This window comes from Thamnophis elegans, chromosome 4, assembly GCF_009769535.1.
Source record: "Thamnophis elegans isolate rThaEle1 chromosome 4, rThaEle1.pri, whole genome shotgun sequence".
Taxonomy (NCBI): Eukaryota; Metazoa; Chordata; class Lepidosauria; order Squamata; family Colubridae; genus Thamnophis; species Thamnophis elegans.
This window is the reverse complement of record NC_045544.1, coordinates 49,708,031-49,728,590: the sequence shown is the minus strand read 5'-3', so window position 1 is coordinate 49,728,590 and position 20,560 is coordinate 49,708,031. Positions and strand designations below refer to the sequence as shown.

At 39.7% G+C, this 20,560-nt stretch overlaps 1 protein-coding gene across 1 annotated transcript; it reads left to right on the top strand.

Annotated features, from left to right (window-relative positions):
• The first annotated feature begins 3 nt into the window (after positions 1 to 3).
• On the top strand, positions 4 to 17,649 carry ADAT2 (adenosine deaminase tRNA specific 2). The gene is made up of 6 exons (XM_032215907.1): positions 4 to 204; positions 2,110 to 2,214; positions 5,960 to 6,110; positions 7,205 to 7,311; positions 14,203 to 14,275; positions 14,364 to 17,649. Exons 1-6 carry the CDS (start codon positions 133 to 135, stop codon positions 14,402 to 14,404), a joined length of 549 nt encoding a protein of 182 aa, XP_032071798.1. The 5' UTR covers positions 4 to 132; the 3' UTR covers positions 14,405 to 17,649.
• Positions 17,650 to 20,560: the final 2,911 nt, after the last annotated feature.

Below are 20,560 nucleotides of genomic sequence, written 5' to 3'. Positions count from 1 at the left end.
GAGTCCGTCGTTTTCCCCCCGCTCCCCTCCCTGGGCAGCTTGGCCGCGGTTCTTCCTTCATTTCTTTCCCCCTCGGATCTGCTCGCTCTTGACTTTTCGTTCCGTTAAGCAGCGACGCTTTTCTCTCCCGAGATGGAAGCGGCGAAGAGGTGGCGGGTGAGCGCGGGGGAAACGGAGGCCTGGATGGACCGGGCTGTAAATATGGTGAGGGCTCTCTGGCAGAGAAGCTACCGAAGGGGCTTCCTTGTAAGAGGGGCGGTCGTCCCGCGAAGGAAGGAAGGAAGGAAGGAAGGAAGGAAGGAAGGAAGGAAGAAAGAAAGAAAGAAAGAAAGAAAGAAAGATCAGATTTCGGGGTTCCGAGCTTTTCGGAACTGGGGGATAGTGGGGGAAAAAGACTAACGCAGTTAATGGGCGACATCCATGCTCTCTTGAGTTTGGTTATATTCTTGCAGACATTTCTGTAGAGATTCTCAGTCATCCAGATCATGGTTGTCCCAAAGGTGCTTTTTTCAGGAGGCAACTGGACTTTCTTGTTTTTTTCTTTGAAGACGTTTTGCTTCTTATCAAAGAAGCTTCTTTAGCTCTGACAAGATAGTGGGGAATGGAAGGATTTATATTCCTTGCAGACAGGTGGACAGACAAATCCTTCAATTTCCCACCATCCAGCAAATGAAAGAAAGAAATGATTTTGGCTAAAAGGAAAACATAGTTTCCCGAACTTCAAAAGGAGGCATGCTGAAAATGCTAACATCACTTTTATTAAAAAGCTAAGCATGAAGCCTAAGGCTGACAACATGAATAGAATTATATTTGAGAGGGCTTTGAGTGAACATTCATGTGATGAATAGGATTCTACCCTGGAAAGATGATCCTGTCTCCAAATTTCATTTAAGATGCCAGCCCTCAGTTCCTTATTAATATGTGTTGCCCAAATATAGTGTTTCTTAACCTCAGCAATTGAACCTCAACTTCAATAGCCTAACACACAGGCTTTGTTCTGGAAGAAGGAACTGTTTATCTTTCCTGAGAACTTTTACCCATATGTCTACTTCTGCCTTCTATTACAGTATTTTATTTATTTTATTTTTATCCCACTTGTATTATTTTTATAAATAGGTGATGAAAATATCCAACATACCTTCCTCCTCCTATTTTCCTCACAACCTGTGAGGTAGGTTGAATTGAGAATGAGTGACTGGCCCAAAATTACGTAGTTGATTTTCATGGCTAAGGTGGGACTAGAACTCACAATTTCCCAGTTTCTAACCTGGTGCCTTAACCACTAGACTAAACAAATCATGCCGTATTAAATGAGTAGCAGTTGCTTTGATTAAACAAAGGCATTGTAAATGAAAAGTAAGCCATTGATTCAGGTATAGCTCAGCCAATAAATCACAGTTGTGTGTGGTGTTTTTCTTGCTGTGTACTAATTTCGGTTTGTTTTTCTTTTGAGAATTGGGGGGAGGGCAGAGGTAAGTGCCAACATATATGTCCTTTATTTTGCTATGTATGTGATCCATTGTCAGAAATATTGATTTCTTATAGGCATTGTTGTATATTATTGTTCTTGTATTAGGAAAAACAGTTCCATAGATAGACCTCGTTTATTGACTGTCTCATGCAGCAGCTGTCCCCCTTCCTTGCAGAGAAGAGAGATTGGAGAGGGAAGGATTGTAGGAGAATAAACAGGCACACAGTGGAGAATACATAACAAAAGGTATGTGCTAGCACTGGCTGTTTGCCAATGCATTCCTTTTGATGTGTTTTTCCATTGTATGCCTGCTTACTTTCTTTTAATCTTTTTATCTACAAGGAATGCAAATACAAGCACCAATTCCCTTATTAATTATCCCTGCACCTGGGTGAGCATTCTGAAAGGCTGGGGAGTCGGGAAAAGGAAAGCTGAAGTTAAGTCACAAGCATAGTCAGAGTCATATGATTTTGCACTTAGTGTCTTGTGTCACTTATTGACCCAAGTTTCTGGTTCCAGACTACCTGTGATGGAGTAAATGCAGCTGGATGCGCTGTGCTTCTGAACTTGCAATCTTTGATAAATATGACACCATGTCCTTTTTAACAATGCTGTTGTTAATTACTTTGTATTGATAGGCTAAAGATGCACTTGAGAATGGTGAAGTACCTGTTGGTTGCCTCATGGTCTACAATAATGAGATTGTGGGGAAAGGAAGAAATGAAGTTAACCAAACAAAAAATGTAAGTGAGAATCCTATCCTTTGCACTGCATATATAAAAAGAAAATTCCTCAAGAAATTCCTGTACTTCAGCTGTGTTTAAAACCTCTCTTGTATAGCAATAGCAATAGCAGTTAGACTTATATACCGCTTCATAGGGCTTTCAGCCCTCTCTAAGCGGTTTACAGTCAGTATATCGCCCCCACACTCTGGGTCCTCATTTCACCCACCTCGGAAGGATGGAAGGCTGAGTCAACCTTGAGCCGGTGAGATTTGAACAGCCGAACTGCAGAACTGCAGTCAGCTGAAGTAGCCTGCAGTGCTGCACTCTAACCACTGCGCCACCTTGGCTCTATAATTTGGGAATTGTATAGCAAATTACTGGTTTGGAATTTTTATGTTTTGAGTTCCTGTTTTCTAAAATTCTGGTGAAAAAATGTTGTATTCTGTATAAACACATCTCAACACCTCTCCAATTCTGGAAAACCATTTTATATTTTTCTTATATTACAAGTAGTCTTTGTCTTGAAAAAAGGGTACTCATGACTGGTCCTCAAAGTTTGACTGTTACTATTGTACTTTGAGGGCTACCTGTAATTAAGAGGGACATGGTAACTTTTTTGTAATAAAAATGTTTAGTGTTGATCTCTGAACGCTAGTGAACTTCAGTTATTAGTATTTTTATTTGTCGATTGCTTTCTTTTTCTTTTATCAAATGTTCCACATTTTGTTTCGTTACTATTACCTAGACAAGACTAAGTTTCAAAATGTAGTGATAATATTTCACAATGCCCCAATTTTCAAATGTAGTTTAATTCCCATAATACTTCAGAGAGAATATTTATTGGCTGAGGATCATGGGAACTGAATTTTAGCAAGATTGAAACTAGAAACCCATGACCCATTGAGTCATTATTTCAGAGATACTTCCTTACCTAAACAGAGAAACGGAATGACCAAGGGTGGGCAAAAAATAGGAATGACTTCTGACTTTGCACTGAGTTGAATTTCCTTATGAGAATCTGGCAGGGACCAAGATTATGTGACCACAGTGGCAACACAGCAGCAGCCAGTAGCTACAACTTTCCCAAAGTTTGGAAGTACAATGCAGCAATAAACATGTCAAGAATTTCACAAGAAGATTCTAATTTTGCAAAAGAATGCACGGATTTGGTCGTTATGGGATTATTCATCTACATGGAATGGGAAGAGAACAAGTGCAACAATAAGAACAATTGCCACAAGGCTTGAATACATGTTTATTTGTTTTTTATAATGATGAACTATAACCCTACCCTAGCCCCTTGAGAAGTCTTCAGCATAGTTGGAGATGATGAAAACTTTGGTGTCCATGGCAATTCATTCAAAACAATGAACTCTATCTACAGTAACTGATTTTATGAGGGAATAATTTTAACAGTTCATAATAAGAACTGAGAGCATTTTAAGTCAGGAATTCTGCCAGCTCTCAGGAAGTGATTGTAGTTGCACCCTAGAGTATGTTATAGCATTTATGGCACCTACTAAGCACAATTTCTTGAAGGACTATTCACATTAAAATTAATTTGTAAGATGGTATAACAATAGATTATAGCTAAATGCATTCTATTTGCTTCACATTTGCTATCAATCACATATGTTCAGTTCCTTTTATTGAGTAGCATTCTTTGATATATCCAAGAATTAATTAGGCCATTGTTTTCAATTTGTACTTACATATTTATAGTTTGAAGCATATCGTGAAATGTATAAGCTACTTTAAAAAACAATAAGGGTAGAATCTTAGATATCTAGATTGTTTGTGTTTTGTTACACAAAAAACATTTCCCATTTTGTAACTATATGTTTTATTAAAATATTTAGAGTGGTATTACCAATCACCCTTCTAAAGCATTATGTCAACCAAGTGATGCAATTTTGGATAATTGTTCTATGGGCAATGTTTTGACCATGAATTGCCTTTTGGATTAGTTGGAAACTACAGGAAATTCAGAATGGAACGATGAGATTGCTGAATAAATATAAACAGAGAGATCATATCCTGCTAATTTGAAACAAACTCTTAGTTAGTTACCAGGCACAATTCATAAAGGTGGTTAGTTTAAACAACTTTTTCCCCGAATGCCTTCAGGGGTCCCTTCACCTGCTTAAATCTACCAAATGCTACAATTATTTTCAAAACTCTTTCCAAGATTCTTCCTGCTACTGGAGGAAGTTCTAGATTTTACTGGTGATTATTATGCTTGCTCTTCTTTTTATTTTCTTGATGTGATGACTGCTGGTTTTATCTCTATAAACTTATTTGAGAATCTTGTCAACCTCGCGCACCTGCTCCTCACACAAAACCCTCTTTCCCACCCACCCCTGTGCTGGGCCGCCAACCTAGAAAGATTAGGGACTGCTGATGTAGATTATACAGTATTGCAAAGAAATGAAAGTAGATGCATTTAAAGGCTTCGGTGCCAAATGCTGCCATAATTGAAAAAAAAGCACATGATGTAATCCATGAACATGCATAAAGCTCTTGAGAGCATTTCCTATGCTGTCTTTGCTTTTTATGACTGGTAGATCAATCTTTTTCTTTGCATTAATTGTTGGAAAGATTAAATAGAAATACGAAGTTAATCCCAGACAGAGGAAAACGTGTGTCAGCACCTCTTCATTGAGTAATTAGGAAAGAAGACCACGAGACTCCATTGATAGAAATCAAGTGTACTTTTACTAATTATAAATGATTAGAAGCGTAGCAAAGCGAAGACTGATTATTTAGGTGCGAAAGCGATTGATATATAAAATAACCCATTCCCCACCCCTTGGCATCCCAGTGGCAGTCCAATCATAATTCTCTCAAGTGTCAGGTGTGAGATAACTTCGAAAAGCATCACCGAGATGGAATGTCGGTGCCGTTGGCCTTGGCAGGAACCTCCTCCGCATGCGCAATCCGACAGGCAGCAGAACTCCAGAATCTTCCTCCAGCACAATTAGTAAACCCCTCCCAAATACCATGCCCCCCCTCCCCGTTTCAATGGCAGCCGAAGCAGCAGCAAAGCAGTGGCTGACAACGTGTGCTTGTAGTCAATCCTGTTTTTGATCAAACAGCTGTTTTTCTCATGTCCTCTTTGCCCTTACTTGTTTCAGACACTGAAAAGGAAAAGAAAGTAAAGCAGAGACACAGCTCCATGCCTTTGATTTTTGTTTTGATTTTTGATGATCTTTATTGTTTTGAAACCTCTTGCAGGTTTTTTTGCTCTGTTCTAGGATTGGCTTTTGGAATTGCTCCAGTAAAATAAAAAAACAAAAGGCACTGTATAAAATAACATCAGTGTGGTGAAATAAGACCTCACCTATATTGGTTGTCATTGACCTTCCCTACCTTACAGTGGAAATTTTGAGAATCCATTATAAAAAAAGAATTGCAACCATTGCAACTGTTAGTTTTGTGTAGGTGCTTTATACAAATTTAAATATTATGCCCTATTCTACTATGACATTGTTTCTTTTTAATGAGGCCTGGATTTGATAGTATGAATATATTTATATGACAGCTAGGAGGCTCAGGGGTGACACACTAGGATTGGGGAAGCACAACCTGAAGTCTACTGTCAGCCACCAAAATTTCCTGAATGACCTGGCCAGTCGTTCTCTTTTCGTTGAAGAGCCAGCATGGTATATTTTTGAAGACATTGGGTTAACACCAGCAAAGTAACCCATTTTATGTGGCACCAGTTCTCATTTGTTTTTGTTTTGTTTTTGCTTTCTTCCCATAGGCTACTCGCCATGCAGAAATGGTAGCAATTGATCAGGTCTTAGATTGGTGTCAACAGCACAAGAAGCAACCTGTGGAAGTTTTTACACACACAGTATTATACGTCACAGTTGAGCCCTGCATTATGTGTGCAGCTGCGCTTCGAATGATGAGTATCCTTCTCCAAATGTTGGCCACTTAATCCTTAATAAAGAATTCTGTTTCCCACCTTGGGGAACCATGGAAAAAAGGTCCTCTATGCTACTGTTCTTCAACCGGGTATTCAGAGTCATATGAACTCCAAATTTTTATTAGCAAATGTTGGTATGGATAGGATAGAAAGGAAGGTGGCATTTGGGGTCAAGTCCACACCAGGCAGGGTAAATTCTTGTGTGGTATATGAAATTTTGGGATTTTCCTACAATAGGAATAAGTTAATTTAAGCTACTTTTCTTTAAAACATTTTGTTCAACTTCTGGATGATGGGGTGTGGGAAGGACATTCAGCAATATTATTGTCCTCAATTTATAAGTGGGAGATATCTTTTGTCTGGACAGGAAAAAATGAGAAATATTTTATCTGGGGAAGTTACCACTTTTGTAATAAGGTGTCTAAAGAAAGGATGAATGTACGTCTGTATTGTAAATGAAAGGAGATTATTATTACTACATTGCTTTTTGCTTTTAATGTTGTATTTTGGGGTCATTGGGAATTGGGCAGTACTGTATACAAATATAAATAATAATGATAATTAGTTAATAATAATATAAAGTATAAACAGCAATAGAAATTCTGGAAATGGAATACCAAAAAATGAAAGAATTCAATTTTGGAAAGATCTCTGGGAAACTCAAAAAGACTATAATAAAAATGCTGGATGGATAAAAGAACTTGAAGATGGATTTAGTAGAAATCAAATGGAAGAACTATTGTAATAATAACAGCACAAATGGTTAAAAATCACATAAAAAGGATTTCTATCTGTCAATCACAAAAAAAACCCACTGATTGGATATGACCATTTACCATGCCAATATGGTCCAATATTCTAAGTCCTTGGGAAGAACGTGGTGTATATGAAGGCCCAGCTAAAAACTAGCAGCTGTGATTTCATATTGTATTGATGGTAGTGGTGGTAGTGGTGGAAAGTTGGCAAATCAAAATAGCTTTACTGTCAAATCAAACATAATTGTTACTATTTGTATATTATATACTATCTGTGTAGGATTTCTTATCTAAGCTAGTTAATGCCTTAATTGATCTGCATAAATCCCGTTGGTTGTATATGGTTGCCAAAATGAACGGTTTGGAGGCTGCGGCTCAGTTCTGAATATCTCTTCTGCTACCTTAACAGATACAGGAGAACCATTTCAAGTGAGTACTTTGTTATGGTGCCTTTCTATATGTTCATAAGAACGTGGTATGTCAAAGTGATACAGCAATGAAGACCTTGCTCTAGAAGCAAGGTTCTTGCAGAATTCCAAGAATTTTAGAAAACAGTGTGTACAAATTATTTTAGGACTTAAGCTACCCCTTTTTGAAAATTGAAATGATTAACTGGAATGCTATTCTCTAATACGGAATCTTCTGTATGTTCTCTTGCATTTTGTGGTTCAGTGGGATATTTTTCATAGTTTAATAAGAAAAATTAGACTTTGCTGATAATCAAAGTGAATTCAGTGAATGCACCTAACTGTATAATGCCAGGGAAATTAAGTCCAACGATAGAAAATTGAAGGACTTTTTAAATAACAATTTACAGGTCTGCGACTAAAAAACTGTTTGATTATTTTCATCTAATTTCCATGTATTTTGGTGTGCTGAAAACAAATAAAATATTGAAAAAACTCCTAGACGTCATGATTTGCCACAACATGCAAAATTGTCTTCAAATTTATCAGTTTTTTTTTTTTTTTTTTTTGGTATTTTTTATATTATGGGTTTTTAACCAAATTTAAAGTCCAAATTACTATTAATCAATTCACATAAGTGCATTTAAGATATAAAATGCCAAAAAACCTTAAAGGGTTTATCCGAGTTATGTAAAAAAAAAATAGCATTGTAAATCTGATGGTCAGCAATATATACATAAGCTAAGCAAGTTTTAAGTCTGTGCTAATGGTAGAAGGGGTTAATCTTTCCTAAAGAATCCAGTGGGAGGGAGACACAGGGCAGATAGCAGCATCTCTGGTGAGTGCAGGGGGCATGGCCAGCACTGTGACATCTCGTGTACAGACACAGAGCTGCTCTCTCCTGCATGCAACACTTGTGCATGAATCATAATCAGGTTCTTGGTTCTAGGCTGTTCACACTTTTTCATCGCAATTCATGTTAGCTCGGCATTCTTCAACCATTTTGTTATGGCTCCGCGAAAGTGTATTAATTTGCCAGACAGTTTCTGTTTCATCTGTGGTGAATATACAGTGTTGAAGCAACAGCAGAATACTGCAGACTTTGTGAAAAAAGTATACTTTGCCTACTTTTGACTAAAAATTGGAGATCAAGATAAAGTTTGGACACCTCATAAAGTGTGCAAACAGTGTGTTGAGGACCTCTGAAACTGGTTCAAGGATAAGAAAAAATCTTTCCATTATGGGATTCCTATGGTATGGCGAGAGCAAAAGAACCATAGTGATGACTGTTACTTTTGTTCATGCGATGTGAAAGGGTTTAATTCCAAATGGAAGCATTCCATTTCATACCCCAATCTTCACTCAGCAATTCGTCCCATCCCCCATGGCACAGATATACCAGTACCCAAGTCCCCTGCTACCTTGGAAGAGATACGTAGCTCCGATGAAGGTGAAGTCATACCTGAACCAGATGACGAATCAAGTTCTGACTTTGAAGATTGTACAAGACAAAAATTGTTTTCTCGGGAGGAGATGAATGATTTGGTAAGAGACTTGAATCTTCCCAAAGATGCCGCTGAGTTACTTGGATAAAGGCTTAAAAGCAGGAATTTATTGTTGCCAGAAGTGTCATCTTCATGGTTCAGACATCGTGAAAAGGAATTCGTTCCTTACTTCGCACAGGAAGACAAGTTGGTTTATTGCATCGATGTCGAAGGTCTGATGGGTCAATTTAAAATCCAATATGATTCAGAGCAATGGCGTCTTTTTATAGATTCTTCAAAAAGAAGTCTCAAAGCAGTTTTACTCCATAACGGTTTTTATGCTTCCATACCTGTAGGTCATTCCGTACACTTGAAGGAAACCTACGAGAAGTTGGAATTGGTTCTTCGTAAACTTAAATATGAAGACCATAGTTGGCAAGTGTGTGGGGAATGAAGGTCTTGTGCATGCTGCTCGGGCAACAAGCTGGGTATACCAAATACCCTTGTTTTCTGTGTCTGTGGGACAGTCGAGACCGACAAAATCACTGGACCAAGAAGAGTTGGCATTCGAGGGTGCTAACAGTCGGTGAAAAAAATGTCCTCCAAGAAACTTTGGTACCTTCCCATAAAGTTCTTCTACCACCTCTCCACATAAAATTGGGATTGATGAAGCAATTCGTAAAATCACTCCCAAGAGATGGAGAATGCTTCAAATACTTGGTCACCAAGTTTCCATGCCTGTCGGAGGCAAAATTGAAGGAAGGTGTGTTCGTCGAACCAGACATTAGAAGGCTTATAGTTGATCAAGAGTTTGTCAATACCATGACAGATCCTCAAAAAGAAGGGTGGATTGCATTTAAAGAAGTCGTACAGAAATTTTTAGGCAATAACAAAGATCCTCACTACAAAAAGATTGTTGGAAGAATGCTGAAAGCATTTCAAGCTTTAGGTTGCCTGATGAGTTTGAAAGTGCATTTCCTTCAGTCCCACCTAGACTACTTTCCTGAAAATTTGGGAGCTGTGAGTGAGGAACAAGGTGAACGATTCCACCAAGACATTAAAGAGATGGAAAGGAGATACCAGGAAAAATGGAGCATTACAATGATGGCAGATTACTGTTGGATGCTTCAGAGAGACATTCCAGATGCTACTCACAAGCGTAAATGCATCAAGAGGAACCTCACAAGGAAGAAGAATCGAGTTTAGTGTGTGTAGGTGAGCTCATTTCAGTTCAAAAAAGGATTTTCATGAAAATATTGTAATAAAACTTTAATTTTATAAGTCTATTTCCATTTATTTTGAGGTATTGCCTTATTTAACATAGTTACCTAAATTGTCAGGAAACGTGATGTCCTATGACAAAATGGAGGTCATTTTTGGATTCAGCACATGAAAAAACATAAAGATTACGTGGAATAACCAAAACAGCTCTCAAAAAAAAAAACTTTTTTGCAGACCTGTGAATTATTTCTTTGTCTAAATACCAAATAGAAAAAGAAAAAAAATGTTTATCTATGTTTAGATAAACAAAACAAAATTGCAATTGTAGAAATAAAATTGGATTTTAAAAAAGAATCAACATGGGAATGTTTTCTGATATTTCACCTAATGTTTATATTTTGGCTGTGTGCTGTGTGCTTACGAACGGAAATATTTGCATTTTAAAAATCTTCAAACATTATGGAAAGCAGTCCTTCATTTAATTATATGTTTTTAAAAATTTTATTCCCGGAGAATACTGTTTTTTATATATGTCCTTACATATTTAAAGAAATGGATATTATCTGAGGATCCTCTGTGGGTATAGTATCACTAAGTCACCGTGCTGGGTCAAAAGGTCTTGACAACTAGAGAGAAAACCAATTCATTAAACAAGTTTTTGGCAGAAACACTCCATGGATCTACTAACCAATAAATGATTATCTTTTAACGTTTCTTTTAAGGTCATATTTCTGAGATTTGTTTAACAATAATTTCATAGATTGTCGTGGTTTGCATGAGTTTCTTAAAATCGATGTTTCCCAGTTTGGTCAGGCAAGTGTAGTTTCATCAATTATAAATTATAATTTTTTTCATAAGCAATACATATCCACTTAAATAGTTTTATTTCCAATCATAGCTATCTGGACTCCGAAAAGACTCCTTTAAGAATTTGTGCCAGTCAAATGAAGGGGTGTGTGTGTGTAAAGATTTTTAAAATGCCCTCCCCCAAATTGTCCCTGTAAATGCCCATGAAATATGACTGTGCTGAAAAACGCCCTCTTCGGATAACATTTATATCATCCTCTCACTTTTTTTGTTCTGTGCTTGTTTCTTGTGCTAATCAAAAGTTGTTCTGACCCCCACCTTGCCCGTTCAGAAACTACAGCCAGACAGAATGTTCAAAGGGAATATTTTTATCAGTCCCGGCTCTTGCTGGCTGCGAGCCCAAAATAAACACAGATAAATGCTCTGGCAAAAGTAAACTACAACAAAACAGGATTATATAAATCAAATCACTTATCCAAGTGCTTTTTCTCGATGGTTGCAAACAAACAGAAAACTTGACTAGAACAGGAATGGAATGGAACGTTGACTTCTGCAACTAGGGTGTGGCACCATCAGTCTTTTATCCGCAGGAGGAGATCCTAACAAGCCACAGCTGCTCGTTATCCTCTCCTGTGAGTCGGTCAGCCCTTTTCCTGCGTGCATCCCGAAACAACTCACAGGAGGTTTCTGCCGAGTCACAAACTATCCCTCACCGCAGGGCCCTTCCCCTGGGTCTGACGGTCCGGATGCGGTCGGGATGGGTTATCCGTATGATAGGCTCGCAATCATCTCCTGTGTTTCCTCCTTTGTTTTTTCCGCTGAGTAGCCCTCAGCCTGTTTGCCTCCTGATATAACTCCAAAATACTTTCAGGAACATTCCCCTTGATCCAGTGCTTCCCCTTCACCCGTGGCCACTACGTCTCTTCCCACCCTGCGTGGCGTCGACACCCCGTCCAAGGTCCTCCACCTCCTCCAAGGCCGACCCACCAACCCCCATACTGTCGGATTCTGGCGGCAGCTCTAACGGCTCCTGCCGGGCCCTAACACCCTGTCCAGGGTTCTCCACCTCCTCCAAGGCCAACCCACCAGCCCCCGTACTGTCGGATTCTGGTGACAGCTCTAACAGCTCTGCTGGTCCACAACACCCTGTCCAGAGTCCTCCACCTCCTCCAAGGCCAACTCATAAGACCCCTTGCCATCGGAGTCTGGCGGCAGCGACTCCTGACGGGCCACAACACTATCCCCCACCGCAGGGCCCATCCCCCAGTTCCAACGCTCAGGATGCGGCCTAGAAGGGTTGGTGACGGCCTCCATGGAACACAGTCCAAGACACTGGTGCCCCACCGGGATCCTAGAAACGAAGTCCTGTGCTGCAGGGACGGGGGTCGGCAAGGGCTATAATCTTGGAGAAGCCCTCCTCACAGACCTGGCCCATTGATACTGGACACATGACTCCACGTACTTCCGGACGTCATTTCTTAAGCGGGGCCACCAAAATGTACAGGATACCAGGTGCAATGTCCGGAAAAAACCCCCAATGTCTCGCTGTGGAAGCGCCATGAACCTGAGAGAGCACCTGTCTACAGATGGGCCCTGCAGGAACATAGAGCCGGTCTCGATACTTCAAAAGATCCCCTCCAAAGTCCACGGGGAAGCTGGCCCTACTTTCGCCTTTCGTCGCTGCACCCATTCGTCACCCCGCTGCGCATCCTGTATCAGAGACTGTATGCTCACGGGATGATAAACAGCAGTGCAAGATGCGACGGGTAGAACTGTCCTGGGTGGAAGCAAGTACGCAGGGTCAGAGTTCTCCGATTTCCTAGGCAGGGCATCCACCCTTGGATTCCACACACCACGAATGCTGATACCCCGCTCGCTACATTGTGCGAGCGGGGTATCAGAGCCGCACAAACGTGCCGGTTGTCCGACACAATAGTTTGTTGCTGAGGGATGGCCGCAGGCCGCACAACCCTCCTACTCTTCTTGGGGCAACTCCTCTCCAGGTGTCCAGAATCCCCACAGTAAAAACCACAACCCCTCAGCACGTCGTCTGTCCATCTCTATATGTGACACTCGGGGTCTGACAGCACCCAACTCCATGGGCTCCTCCCATTCCACTGCAGTCTCTTGATGAACTGGCACGCTAGTGGTCTCCTGGAATGCACGGCGAGGCCTCCGCCTCTGCAGCTGGGCGTCTATCCAGAGGCATAAGTGGACCAACGCATCGAACGTCGGTGGCCTGTCCACCCTTGCCAGTTCATCTTGTAAGGCATCAGACAACCCATCTTGGAAAGTGTCCATCAGTGCTGGTTCATTCCATGCTGAATCCTGGCTACGCAGCCTGAATTCACTCACATAGTCTTGCAATGTACCATTCCCCTGCTGCAGTGACTTAAGACGTCTTGTTGCTGTTTCCCCCTTAATAGGATCCTCAAACATACGCTTAAAGTATTGACAAAAACCCTGGAAGTCATCCAACAACGGGCTAGGTGAGTTAACAAGGGTGTTGGCCAACGGGCAGCGGTGCCTGAGAGCAAACTAATAATAAAGCCCACCTTCGTCCGGTCAGTGGGGAAGTCCTCCGCTCTCAAACTCAGGAACAGCTGGCATTGTCCCAGAAACGCTGCAAACATGGCTTGATTTCCATCACATTTATCCGGCATAGCCACTGGGTCCTTCCTCCTTGGCTGGGGGGGTTTGCAGACCTCTGCAGTTGTGAAATTTGATCAGCCAACACTGTAATTTGCTGGGCCAGCCGGACATTCTCAGCGTGAAGTTGCTCCATAATTATATGAATGGAGGTTTGTTCAAAGGGAATATTTTTATCAGTCCCTGCTCTTGCTGGCTGCGAGCCCAAAATAAACACAGATAAATGCTCTGGCAAAAGTAAATTACAGCAACACAGGATTATATAAATCAAATCACTTATCCAAGTGCTTTTTCTCGATGGTTGCAAACAAACAGAAAACTTAGAACAGGAACGGAACGAAATGGAACGGAACATTGACTTCTGCAACTAGGGTGTGGCACCATCAGTCTTTTATCCGCAGGAGGAGATCCTAACAAGCCACAGCTGCTCGTTATCCTCTCCTGTGAGTCGGTCAGTCCTTTTCCTGCGTGCATCCCAAAACAACTCAGGGTTTTGCCGAGTCACAACAAAAGAGGTTTCTGCTGAGTCACAACAAAAGTCATCCGTGCATTCCTCTGCCTTTAAAACTTACCTAGTAAACAATGTTTAATAGGTGATATTCTTATTTTAACACTCCAGCATAGCAACAACAGAAGCTATATTACTCCCACTTTTGAGTTCTTAAAAACAATGAAGTCTTAACTGAAAAATTCTGCTGATGGTGTACCTTCATTTAAGATGCATTTTTGAGCAGCATATTTAATTTCTTTAGTGCATAACCGGTTATCGATCTGAAGAAGCTGTGGAGATGCTGAAAACCTTCTACAGACAAGAAAATCCAAATGGTAAAAACCTCCTTTCAAAATTTTAATCCATGTAGACATTTATAGATTAGAATATTAGTGACCTCCATTTTTTCCCCCTTTTTGGCAGCACCAAAATCAAAAGTTCGGAAAAAGGAATTCAGTAAATGAGATGCTGTTGTAAAGTTAACCAGTCTAGAAGAAGAATAAATCCTTGAATGATCTTCGCAATGCTGACCTTTGCTGGACTAAATTATTTAGCTCCGGGAGGTGAAAAATAACATACCTGTCCCTTTTCAATATGTGGTTGAATATAATATGCAGGTTATGATAAATTAACAAATACAGTTGTGGGTCAAAATGTCTAGTTTGTTTTCCCCTGGGTGCTAAACTGGAAAGGTATTATTGAAAGAACAATACCAGCTAAGGTTGAACTCTTGCAACTATTGATTTTGAACTCAACAAGAGGTTCAGCTAATTAAGATAATGCATGCTTTGCCAGTACAAACTTGTGCTGATTTCTATTGTCTTGTAAATTATTTGGATAAGAACTCTACAAAACTCTCTGTCATCTTCCAGTTCACTAAGCTGTTCACTAAGTTATACATGCTGAATCAAGTTTTCCAGGTCACCTGCTACATTGGAATTTCTCTTGGGAACTAGTCTGATTGGTATTAGGACTTTATTAAGCTATAATATAGCCCAGGTATTTAGTCATTTTAATCTAGTTGGTGCTGTTCTAATGCTAACAGAGGCTTTCCTGTAATTTTCTATGTGTGATATATTCAACTGGAAATACTGAACATAAGAAGGGGACCTTCTGCATAAAAACCATGTACTGTTTCAGTGAAATAATCCAAATATGTATAAATATCTGACAATGTCTAATTTGTACCACTTTCTTCAGTGCATCACATGGCAAGTTTAAAACTTCATAGAGACTTCGCTGTTCAGACCTCGGTAGAAAATATTGGCAATATTAAACTTAACATTGTGATAACCGAATTGGAAGATTTGCACTCATGCCTGATCAATTGCTGCCATAACTTCTCTTTTCAGATGAATTCCTGTTGTGATAGCAATCACCATTAAGGATCAGTTGATTTACGTAGTTTTATTTTAATATGTTTGCAGTAGAAAACTTATAATATTGAAGGCAGGCTGTTCAGGTTAGCAGCATCTATCTGATCTTGGACTATTGAAAAGCTCAGGAGGGCCAGAATAGTTTATTCTTTGGAAATTCCAGAACTGTTGGACTGACTGCAAAGTTGAAAAAACATTCCAGAAAAAAAAAAGGCAAAAGAAAACCACTTCTGTAATGTTGCTGAGAAAATAACATGGGTGTAACCGTGAAGTCACCAGGAGTCATGGTAAACTTGAGGGAATTTTGAATGAATTATCAATACCGGACTTGTGTACCTGGGCTCACTTACAATAATACTTTTATTTGTAAGGGCTAACTTTCCTGAACATATGGGTAGCTGAAATATTGAAGTTATATTCAAATATGCTAGTGTTACTCAGTCTTAAATTCAGTCATTTTGATAATGACTGTATAGGAAGTTAATTATATTGCTAAAATACAATATTTGGAAAAGGGCCATACAGAAGACGGCAGAAGTAATGTTAGTGAAGGAATATAATATTGTCAACAGCAGCATTTTCGAGCTTCCATCTTATACCTTCTCCCTCTTCTACACAGCACTCCGATTCTCCTTCCTTATGCCAAAAAAATATGTGTGGAGTTTGTTGACGTTTTGGGGAGGAGGAAGGAACTATTTGTCTCATAATTAAATATCTAATTTAACTAAGCTAGAAGCCCAGATTTTACCTGGCACATTCTGCATTGTAGGTCCAGGGGGAAAATGCATAGAACATCTGGTTCACCCTAAAAGGGCTACCCCGAATCTGAGAAGTCATGGGAAACCACAGCAGATATCTATATTTTATGTCATCATTTCCATGTGAAATTCCCACCCAAGCCCTGCCTCTGGGACCTGCTACATCTATAGACTATATATTTATATAGTACTATATGCAAAAATCTATAGTACATACTATAGATTTAACTATACACTACTAAATGTGTATAGTACTAAAATACTACTATTAATTGTCAAGTTCGGTTAGCTGAAATGGTACATCATAGTGAAATAATTTTTGAATAAAGATAACCTCAAATCTGCTGCCTTAAAGAATGCATACAAACTCTGAGAGCCATTACTCCTGTGGAAGTGAAATTTCAAGGACCTTCAGACCTGGTATACTGGAAGGGTTATGTAGTTATGTAGGCAGCCCTGCTGTACTTCTGCCATCAGCTGAGGCCATGTGATCATGATTTATGACACGTCCTGTCAGCTTCCTACAAGCAAAGTCAATGGGAATGCTGGCAGGAAGTTAGAAATCACTTCTACTTCCTACTGCTGTTTTGGCCGCCTGTGATCATTCTGTTTATCTCTAGGTAAGTATTATTGAAGTTCATTTCCCACTACAATTACTCTTCCATCATGCTGCACTTTTTCTAAAAGGATGACCCAGTGGGTCATCGGTGGCCCAGTAAACAAATTCCAGGATGAAGGGAATTTCCTGCTTTCTGCCACGATATACTCTCCAGGGTTGGTTGCTGTGCAACAAGAAGAAAATACAGTGATGTTTTTCCATCTGATTGTGCGGTAAGATTTGTCTGTTGACCTTGGGGAACCGCTAAGCTTGGGTTGGGGTAATGAGCCTGTAGTCATTTAACATGGGACTTTCTAGCTTGTAAAAGACAGACAATGGAGGTGGTGTAGAGGAATATAGAGACTATGGTGAAGGAATGCCAGAACTGTAATATTTTAAAAACTTTTTTAAGATCATAAATGTCATCCCTGGGAAAGGAGGGAGTGTAAGCACAACCTCACCTTGATTCTGGGTGGTATTAGAGGGAGCAGAAGGTAACTTTGAGAGCTTTCAAGACTTTTGTTATTATACTCTACAACAATAGAGTTCTGACAGTCGTTGCAGTGTCTGTTTCCTGATGGGCCATATCGAAGGGTTGACGGGCAACAATGAAACGCCAAGCCAAAGTTTCAGAACACACACTTGAAAACTTTATTGGATTATTTTTAGATGTATTGTGAGGCACATCCAGAAGAGGACCTCAGTGTTCCAGCAATGAATAGTTCAGGAAGATTGGAAGGGAAGTCTTGGTCTCCCAAAATGTGCTTGCTGAGCAAATAAATAATTTTAGCAATAATCAAGTCCTTGCCTGTGCCTCCTGGATTTTAATGTTGTGTTAATAACATATTATTTAGCCATAGGCTGTGTGGTTTCTTGACTAAAGCTTATTTCATTATGGTCTATATAGGTCCTTGACTTATACAGGTCCTTGATTTAGTGATTATGCGAAGTTTTTCACACTTATGATCATTGCAGCATCCCCATGGCCAAGTGATCAAAATTCAGATGCTTGGCAACTGGTTCATATTTATAACATTTGCAGTGTGCCAGGGGGTCATGTGATCACATTTGCCACCTTCTGACAAGCAAAGTCAATGGGAAAGCTAGATTCACTAAACAACTATATTATTAATTTAACAACTGTAGTGATTCATTTAACAACTGTGGCAAGAAACATAAAATTGGGGGGGGTCACTTAACTGTCTCACTTAGCAACAGACATTTTTGCTTCAATTGTTGTAAGTTGAGCACTATCTCTATAGGGTCTGGTACCCCCTTTGTGTTATTAATACAATGAACAGCAACAGGATAGGATTGAATTTCTATAGCTCTTGTAGCATAATCCTCTTTAGATCCACTCAAAAACAAACTCCTTTTGGTTAAATAGGATTTATTGTCAGGTTAGTGCATCTGTTATAGGCTTGCAAACTTTACAGGATTACAGAGTGAAAGAGATTATTTTCAAATTGATTTGAGTCACAGTATGACACCTATTATTTACTAGTGTGCAGACCAGGTCACAAACTTTTGCATAGTAGATCTAGGAAATTCTTATTCATAAGAACTATTTAAAAAATAAAAAGTCTTTCAGCTTAGTCCTGAGTTTTTCTGATGGTAATGTCTTCCTTGTGTGAATACAAAGATACGCTCCAAGTGTGCATAAATGTATGTGAGCACAGAATTAGATTCCACTGTGTTCGAGGGGACTTGTCCCCTGAGAAGCATCTATATCAGGGACATCCAACCTTGTAATTAAGACCTGTGAACTTAAAGTCCCACAATTCCCCAGCTAGCCATGCTGACGGGAATGTTGGGAGTCGAAGTCCACAGGTCTTAAAGTTGCTAAGACTGGATACCTCTAATATATATGATTGCAGCTAATACCGTGTTTCCCCAAAAATAAGATAGGGTCTTATTTTCTTTTGACATCCCCCCCCCCAAATAAGCACTTGGCCTTATTTTCAGGGAGGTCTTATTATTTTTGAGGTGCAGAAGGTGGTGAGCTTAGTCACCTTATGGCTGCTGCTCTGTTGCCATATTTGGGGGGGCTTATTTTCGGGGGGGGGCTTATTTTAGCACATGCACTCAAAAGTCCAATTGGGCTTATTTTCCGGGGAGGACTTATTTTAGGGGAAACAGGGTAGGTATAAATTTTACAGACACCCCTGATCTATATGATTGCCGTTGTAAGTATAAACTTGATGAAATGGATTTTAAACCACAGGTGATCCCTCCTTTTATATAGCTATATCCGGGAATGACTGTATTGTTTTACAAATATCATCTATCATAAAGTAAGCAGAGTTATGGAATGAACTTTTTTTTAAAAAGCAGATCTAGAATTGAGTGATATAATGCAAGCTTGGGCTGCCTTGGGTCAGAATAGCCCCTTCTGCACATACTTGCCTAAGCCTTTCAGTATCTTTTCTGGGTATGTCATCTTCTCCGTTTCTCCAGTGAAATTGAGTGGGTCCAGGGAAGATAATCCAAAAAATATTCCTAACTTTGAGCAGACCCTCCTTATATGCTCTGGTATCTTAGATGCCAGATCAAATCATTCCTCTTTTCCTCAGTATCTGGGTGTTTAAACTCATTTCATTTGTAATCATGTCACTTTTTTTTTTTTTCATTTTTTCATATTATTTCATGGATTATAATTTGCTCCAATATTGAGCCTGCTATAAATATTTTAACAGATAAAGAAATCAAGTTGATGCTTCTCAGCTGCTTCAAAGCTTTCTTAGAAATGATGTATTGATTATCATGAGTCAGAAAACAAATAATTCCGCTGGAACCTATAATCCAAAGAAGATGCCTAAATGGTCCCACAAGGGCTTTATAAGTTCATACTTCTGGAAGCAGCAGCACATCATTCCATAAGTCTGAGTAGTTGCTGGAGCTTTACGTATACTGTTCGGTTGGAAAAGCAGCAGTAATGCCACTCAGCACTTTTGATGGAAAGGGAAAAAGGAGGAAAATGAGATTTACCTCCCTATTTCCTCCACTTAAACATCTGAACCTGATATTCGAAATGTGCTCTCCGCACATAAGTTTTTTGGCAGAATGCTTTGGTGGGGAAAATAACTATACAGTGTGCAAGCCGAGAAGGGGAAAAAAATCTGTTCAACAGGAGGGGGCAAAGCTGTAATCATGATGCTGCTACAGACCAAAGATTCCCTTAGCAACAAACTTCTGCAAAAATAAACATTCGGCTGCTGTGCTTGGTATTGGTAGCCAGCGTGACATAGTGGATAGAGGAACATTAGACTAATTCCCTGCCCTGAAATTACAGTTGCCAGACTGAAATGTCTGCAATCAGGCCGTCTCTGCTAAATTAGGGCTTGTTGCATAAGTCTGAAGGGGGCAAGAACTGCCAAAGGCTTTCTCTGGCATCCTAGAATTTATTGTTAAACATCTATCAGAGCCTCAAGAGGCTTTATATGATCTGAGAAGATGTGAAACACTGGTCTGAGAGGAAATGTGTTTCCTGTGTTTCCATAGAGACCCTGGATGTTTTTCAGAGCTGTGCTCTCTTTCCCCTTTGTCCTTAAAATATGCGATTAAATGTACGTGAGAGCAAATTCTGACCTGCATCTCTGCAAATTTGATTACTTGGATTCTTAAAATTGAATCTTCTTGCACTGGAGAGGATCGTAATCTGCAAGGAGGTAGCTTTTCTTCACTGCTTTCTGGCTCAGCAGCAATTTGCCAAAGAAAGCCAACAGCAGATAAATCAACCCTTTACTCTCTTAGATCTCTTAGATACTCCAATATTACCTTGGCAAGGCGGTCAGTCCTGGATTTTTAAAAGCAGTGACTAGCTAATGATCATTTTTGCCAATTTCAGATCTGCAATTTTGTCAGTCAACGTTGCTTTAAGTGTATGCA